This window comes from Nelusetta ayraudi, unplaced genomic scaffold, assembly GCF_046127955.1.
Source record: "Nelusetta ayraudi isolate G7.1 ecotype Tasmania unplaced genomic scaffold, CSIRO-AGI_Nayr_v1 ptg000052l, whole genome shotgun sequence".
Taxonomy (NCBI): domain Eukaryota; kingdom Metazoa; phylum Chordata; class Actinopteri; order Tetraodontiformes; family Monacanthidae; genus Nelusetta; species Nelusetta ayraudi.
In genome coordinates this window covers 4,590,007-4,597,470 of record NW_027466102.1, presented here as the reverse complement: position 1 = coordinate 4,597,470, position 7,464 = coordinate 4,590,007, and the positions used below count along the sequence as shown (strand labels likewise).

Genomic DNA, 7,464 nt, shown 5'->3' with positions numbered 1-7,464 from the left:
CGACAATAACTTTATCACGCTGAAAATGGTTTTAGTATGACAGTAGGGTGTGTTTTATATACATACCTGAGTTAAGTGGTGTACGAAGGGTATGGAGTGCAACCAAAGACTTTTTAGTATTAAAAGAAAGTCTATCTCAATGGTTGGTTGGCACGTTGGATAGTCAAGGGCCTTCATAAACATTGACGCAAGCGCTCTGCGTCCTCAAAGGTACCAGACTCATGGGGCGTTCGTTTTAGTTGTCAACACGTCGCGGTTAGACGGGCGGGAACAGTCGGAGTGTATAAAGAGGACATATTTTGAAAATAAAAAGAAATTAAATGTGACGGTATTACTGGAAATAGGTCATACGTAGTCATTCCTTTAAAGTAGCACATTTGTATTTAACCAACATCAATATCTGTAGCTAACGGTAATGTTTCATATACTAATGTGATTTTACAAAGCATGAAAAATGAAGTTTAACCTTGTAAAGAATCTCGACAGGTATCCCACAAATAAAAGTTCACTAATTATATCATAATGTCTGTATACTATAGTTCATAAAAGTGTAATGTAAAGTCATGCAATATGGTAATAATACATATCCGTACAACATACTCTGTAACTGTCGATTCAGACCGAAATTCAGGATCAGGGAAAAACAGTTTGATAGAAAAAGCCATAAGGTTAATTACGTAATAATTTTTTTTAAGGACGCAGAACACAGAAGGGTTCGTTTCCATGGTGTTTTTGTTGTACTGAGTCTGGGCTACAGCTGTGCAGCGAGGGCCTGCGACTGACAACCCGTGACGTCATTTTAGGCGGGTTTTTCATGGAAGGTGCTAGAAAAAACAAAGCACGCCATCCTGGTGGATATTCCTCCATCAGATAAAAAAGACCCTAGCAGTTTTTAATATAAATATAGCGGACAAACTATAATATAAACCTACTATATCGATGCCATTAAGCAATCAGCCATGAAACAAATAGCGTAAACCTGGAAGTTGTTTCTAAAAATTCGATTTATAAAACAACGCTATCTTTATACTACACGGTGGTAAGAGATGCATTGAGTTACAGTTTACAGCCTGTCATGTTTACATGTTATTACTATGTCCCCATTGCAAAGAAACGGGTTTAGTTGGGATTAACAGTGAAACTATAGAGATGAGAGCAGGTCAGGCAAAACAAAAAATCTATGACAAGTACAAAGCATAGACATTTCGAGATGAAAATAAATGTTCGGTCATAAATTGGGGGAAAATTATAACTTTAATTCATAGAATACTCGACTCTGAACATTCCACCTTTTATATAGCACAGCACATATAGTATATAAGACGAGCACCAATGAACAATAAATTGAAGACAGAAAAACTGGACAGCCGAAGAAATCAAGAAAGAACAAACACGCCTTTTGTCTTGTAGACCAGTAGACGAACCAGATCGTTTGGTGACAATTTTGATTCAGTCTAAATGACATTGTCAAAAAATATAATAGGCTGCACTTGTTTGTGACGAGTGCATTTTAATTCATTGAATTTCGCTTCTTCTTTGCTCTTCAGTTTAGGTTTCATATAGTGGTGCACCGCGGAGGGATACGGCCGCACACAGAGACGACTGTATAAAGATTCCGGTCGTTTTTAAAGGAACCCCTTTCCATCTTCCACGTTAGAGAGCGGAGGGGACATCACATTGGTTGCATTTTATTCAAGAAAAGTCACCGAAATACTCAAGGTACAGTCCAAAATTTTCTATCTATACACGGAGACAACTAGACATTTGTAAAGACGAAGACGTTTTGGGGGCTCTGTCGTCGCTGAAGTATTGGTGGGCAACAATAACTCCTGAGTCACGGCAGTTACCTCGATGTTATTCCTCTCGTGCGGCTACTGAGCATTTGTTGTATTTTAATCGCGCTCTCTTTGGTTTTTACGTCGACTTCGGTCTCAATTAGATTTACGCGTATTGTTCGATCACTATGCGTGTATTTGATGCAGAGGCGTGTGAATGCGGCACTGCATCGTTATTAGGCCAAGATCCGTTTTTTACACCAAAGCAGGTGTGGGGTGGGGAGTAGAATGGCACCGCTAGGGCCTCGGTCTGTGTAAGAGCTGGTGAACATCTGTGTAATAAATGCCTTCCCTGTGCTATGGAGTCCCTCTCGACCCAGCACCAAGCGTTGTTAAATAACTCCAGCCCGTCCGAAAGTCAATCCTGAAAGTCGAACGGTGGAACTCGAGGCTTCTACTCGAACGTTCGACGGCGTTCCTTTGCTCGCTATACAATACGTTACCTATTCTAGCCATTTCATTTTTGATACAATTTTACACGAATAAAAATACAATTTTATATAAATTTGTTACGTACAAAAAAAACGACTTTCGCTTCTTGACCTGATGTTCTTTCGGTTACGACGGCGAGGGTCGGGGGTGGGGGGGGAGGGGTATTAATGTGGCGAGTCGTTATTATGACGCGTTACACCTCACCTCCCCCCGCCCCGTACATTTACTATGTAATGTGTATCATGCCTAGACGACGGTTCCGATAATATCCAAGCGTGACCCATAATCGGCGTGCACGAGGGTTACCCTCGCCGCTGCCTTTCGGAAGCACGTGTTTGTGGAGTCCATTGTCTGTCAACCGCCGCCATGTTGGTTAACTGCCACTTCCGCCTGTCTCTGTAGTCATGGCAGCCGTCCAAGTTTTGCGAAACTGACTCCTTGACCCGGTCAATAATGGCGGGGTGTATCAGTGCCAGTTGCCGATATATCGAAATCGCGAGAAACTACCGCTTTTTATTTATTTATTTATTTATTAAAAGTTCCCCCTGCTCCTTGAATTGCAGATGCCTGAAGAAGTGCACCATGAGGAGGAGGGGGAGACCTTCTTCTTCCAGGCTGAGATTGCTCAGCTGATGTCCCTGATCATCAACACCTTCTATTCCAACAAGGAGATCTTCCTCAGGGAGTTGATCTCCAACGCCTCTGACGTAAGTCTTCGCTACTATTAAGTTTGCGTTCATGAACCCATTTATGCCAGCTTTGCAGTTGCATCCTTTAGCTCAAGGTTGGAATAGATTTTGTTGTCTTCTGTCGCCGGTGAATTTGACTCATGCTGTTGTCTTGGTGTTTTCCAGGCGTTGGACAAAATTCGCTATGAAAGCCTGACTGAGCCTACAAAGATGGACAGTTGCAAGGATCTGAAGATTGACGTCATTCCAGACAAGGAAACCAACACCCTGACCCTTATTGACACAGGAATCGGCATGACCAAAGCTGACCTGATCAACAACCTGGGAACCATCGCCAAGTCTGGCACCAAAGCCTTTATGGAGGCTCTGCAGGTACGACAGTGGAATCTGAGCTTGTAGAATCTGAAACCAATATGCAGTGTACGACTTTTGAAAATATTAAAAACCTGTTGCCTCTTGTCAGCTGTGCTGTAGTTTTAAACATGTTTAACTAAAATACTTGTGTGTGTTTACTTCATTCTAGGCTGGCGCTGACATTTCCATGATTGGCCAGTTTGGTGTCGGTTTTTACTCCGCCTATCTTGTCGCTGAGAAGGTGGTTGTAATCACCAAACACAATGATGATGAGCAGTACATCTGGGAGTCTTCTGCTGGTGGTTCATTCACCGTCGCCGTTGACAAGAGTAGGTGCTCCGTGCATTGGCAGAACCATTGCGTCTTTTTTATCAATTTATTAATATTTAAATGATGGGTTTTCAGTCAATCTAGACCAAATAAGCTTTTTTAAAAAACGTAAATTGCACCGACTTAATTGTATTAAGAATGATGAGCTAAAAATAGAAAAAATTCTCCCCCTTCTTGCAGATGAGAGCATTGGCCGCGGAACAAAGATTATCCTGCACCTCAAGGAAGACCAGGCAGAATACCTTGAGGAGAAGAGGGTGAAGGAAATCGTCAAGAAGCACTCCCAGTTCATTGGCTACCCCATCACCCTGTTTGTAAGTACAGTGCACATGAGCTGGAATGTTCCAAGTCGAGTTGAACTCGTTTAAACCTTCCCAACCTTTTTGTTCCCCCCAACCCCCCTCCTTCAAGGTGGAGAAGGAGCGCGACAAGGAGATCAGTGACGACGAGGCCGAAGAGGAAAAGGCAGAGGAGGAGGAGGAGAAGGAAGACGGCGAGAACAAGCCAAAGATCGAGGACGTTGGCGCCGAGGAAGACGAGGACTCCAAGGACAAGAAGAAGACGAAGAAGATCAAGGAGAAGTACATCGACCAGGAGGAGCTGAACAAGACCAAGCCCATCTGGACCAGGAACCCTGACGACATCACAAACGAGGAGTACGGTGAATTCTACAAGAGTCTCACTAACGACTGGGAGGATCACTTGGCTGTCAAGGTACGTTCTGCGGTCCAGGCAGCCCTAGGTTATCTTCTCAAAGTGAGGATCGTGGCGCCCAGTGAAACCAGACTGAATTTTGTTTTTGTTTTTTTTCAGCACTTCTCCGTGGAGGGCCAGCTGGAGTTCAGGGCCCTGCTCTTTATTCCCCGCCGCGCTCCATTTGATCTCTTCGAGAACAAGAAAAAGAAGAACAACATCAAACTGTACGTCAGGAGGGTCTTCATCATGGATAACTGTGAAGAGCTCATCCCAGAGTACCTGAGTAAGTTCCGGCCAACGAGCTGACGCTCGCAGGCTTGCGCCGCAGCCAACGGTGACGTTTGCATGGTTGCATTATGTGACGTCAACCCACATTGTGGTCCCTTTTAGACTTCGTCCGCGGCGTGGTGGACTCCGAGGACCTGCCCCTCAACATCTCCAGAGAGATGCTGCAGCAGAGCAAGATCCTGAAGGTCATCCGCAAGAACATCGTCAAGAAGTGCTTGGAGCTCTTTGCCGAACTGACTGAGGACAAGGAGAACTACAAGAAGTTCTACGAAGGCTTCTCCAAGAACATCAAGGTATGGAACTAAATGTCAACGGCAGCAGTTTCTGTAACTTTGTGACCTCTAAATGTATTGGCTGTTTATTGCATTAGTTTCAATTTGAATCAATACATGCATTGATAGGCCTCAATTGGGTCAAGTCAACCTTGAATATTGAGATTGTATTGAAATTTCATATTGTAAAGGCAAGCATTTTACTTCATGTCGTTTTAATTCACTTTTAAGATGGGTTAAAGAATCAAGTGGCTGCTCTTGTGAAGGTTGTTTGAGATGTGCACGTTTCTAAAGAGGTGCGCGCCGTCTTTTCTAGCTGGGCATCCACGAGGACTCTCAGAACCGCAAGAGGCTGTCTGAGCTGCTGCGCTACCACAGCTCTCAGTGTGGAGATGAGACCACCTCCCTCACAGAGTACATCACCCGCATGAAGGAGAACCAGAAGTCCATCTATTACATCACCGGTGGGTTGAGAAACTGAAAAGCGCCGGTGTCGGCGATAACCGGGCCTCATAAAAAAATAAAATTAAAAAAAAGGTCCTGGCTGTGAATAATTGACCTTGTAATCCAATGCAACCCTTTTTTCTTTTCTTTTTTAACTTTAGGCGAAAGCAAAGACCAGGTGGCCAACTCCGCCTTCGTCGAGCGCGTCCGCAAGCGCGGCTTCGAGGTCCTGTACATGACGGAGCCCATCGACGAGTACTGTGTCCAGCAGCTGAAGGAGTTCGACGGCAAGACCCTGGTGTCCGTCACCAAGGAGGGCCTGGAGCTGCCCGAGGACGAGGAGGAGAAGAAGAAGATGGAGGAGGACAAGGCCAAGTTTGAGGAGCTCTGCAAGCTCATGAAGGAGATCCTGGACAAGAAGGTGGAGAAGGTGAGTGTTCGCCCGCTGACGCAGGCGCGAGTCAAACTCGAGTCCTGCCGCAGTTCATTGTGACGCCGAAGTCGGTCGCGTCGGGACTTCCCAACTACAGTTGACAGTGTCTTATTTGGTGACAGGTGTCCTAGATGATGCTAGGTTGTCTCATGGTGAGTTGAGCGTGGTTGAAGGGTTTGCTTCTTTTTTTTTTCTTTTTTTTTTCCGTCTCGTTTGCCATTAATTATTTTCCGTGAATTTTTCATGAATATGGAGAAGTAACTGCAGATATTCCAGCTTGGACTAAAGAGTGTGATAACATAGGCCTGTTTTTTTGGGTTGTTTTTTTTTTTTTTTTAACAGTATGCAAAACTGAAATGTTCAACAGCTTGGTTTGAAATTTTGAGCAGTATGTGGACATTTGTACAGTCGGTTCTGGCGTGTGAAGCATCTCTAACATGATTGTCGTGCACGTCATTAACCCAATTCTTACAACCTGGTCTGCCTGCAAGCGCGCACCTTGCTGCGTTCTAAAGAGTAAAATCTATTGAACCCCTCCCCTCCTCCCCGCCCCAGGTGTCCGTGTCCAACAGACTGGTGACCTCACCCTGCTGCATCGTGACGAGCACTTACGGCTGGACGGCCAACATGGAGAGGATCATGAAGGCCCAGGCACTCAGGGACAACTCCACCATGGGCTACATGATGGCCAAGAAGCACCTGGAGATCAACCCCGACCATCCCATCGTGGCCACCCTGCGCATGAAGGCCGACGCCGACAAGAACGACAAGGCCGTGAAGGATCTGGTCATCCTGCTGTTCGAAACCGCCCTGCTGTCTTCAGGCTTCTCCCTGGACGACCCACAGACTCACTCCAACCGCATCTACAGAATGATCAAACTCGGCCTGGGTGAGAAAACGCACAATCATCTTGTCAGACGTTTCCCCCCCATTGACACTTGTGCTAGTACGGAAATAAAATAATATTTTCTAAATGTAGGCATCGACGACGACGAAGTTCCGACTGAGGAGGCCACCTCGACATCGGTACCTGATGAGATTCCTCCTCTGGAAGGCGAAGGCGAAGACGATGCTTCACGCATGGAAGAAGTCGACTAAACGACGCCGATCGAACCCCTCCATCCACATCCTTTCCAACAGTTTAGCCTCACTTTTCAATTGTTCATCCTTAAGCTGCAAAACAATAGTAATTTATGTTTGTGTGGTGGACCAGTGTTGCTCTTGTTCCCAGAGCAACAACTCTGCAAAACCCCCTTAAAAAAAATGAAAGCAATTTTTATTTGTTTTTAATTTTTTTTTTTGCGTGTCATGGTGCAAACGCCCTGGTTTTTAAAGTACCCTGTTGCACTGATTTAAGTTGGTAAATGTGTGAACATGGGAATGATGCATTCCATTGTCGGGTCAGGGGAAGCGTTCAGCTCACGTGCGATCCTGCACGCTGCATGGGGAGAGGAATGTTTGGTTCCTTGCCTGAGTTCAGGCTTGTCTGTACTCCAAGTCTTGTTTTGCAAAAAATAAAAACGTAATACTGTAAACTCTGCTCTGCGTGTGCTGTTGATTTTTGAAAAGATGTCTTGGATGGAATTGTCACGGCGGCCCCCTCCAAAAGTAGAACCGTAGTCTCCTTGCTGCCTGCAAGGAAAGCAGGTTTTTACAAATTGACAGCAGATGGCGCTGCGGTTTAGCCGTAG

The 7,464-nt window shown here is 45.2% G+C and overlaps 1 protein-coding gene across 2 annotated transcripts; it reads left to right on the top strand.

The window, feature by feature from the left end:
- The first annotated feature begins 1,559 nt into the window (after positions 1–1,559).
- Positions 1,560–7,308, top strand: hsp90ab1 (heat shock protein 90, alpha (cytosolic), class B member 1). Of its 2 annotated transcripts, none has more exons than XM_076037656.1 (12): positions 1,560–1,719; positions 2,831–2,974; positions 3,122–3,328; positions 3,480–3,639; positions 3,821–3,954; positions 4,052–4,354; positions 4,454–4,619; positions 4,727–4,917; positions 5,213–5,360; positions 5,502–5,770; positions 6,329–6,662; positions 6,753–7,308. In XM_076037656.1, exons 2-12 carry the CDS (start codon positions 2,831–2,833, stop codon positions 6,869–6,871), a joined length of 2,175 nt encoding a protein of 724 aa, XP_075893771.1. In that variant the 5' UTR covers positions 1,560–1,719; the 3' UTR covers positions 6,872–7,308. The 2 variants fall into 2 exon arrangements, with proteins under 2 accessions (XP_075893771.1, XP_075893773.1); XM_076037658.1 differs by lacking the exon at positions 6,753–7,308 and adding an exon at positions 5,896–5,925 and having other exon boundaries at positions 6,329–6,492.
- Positions 7,309–7,464: the final 156 nt, after the last annotated feature.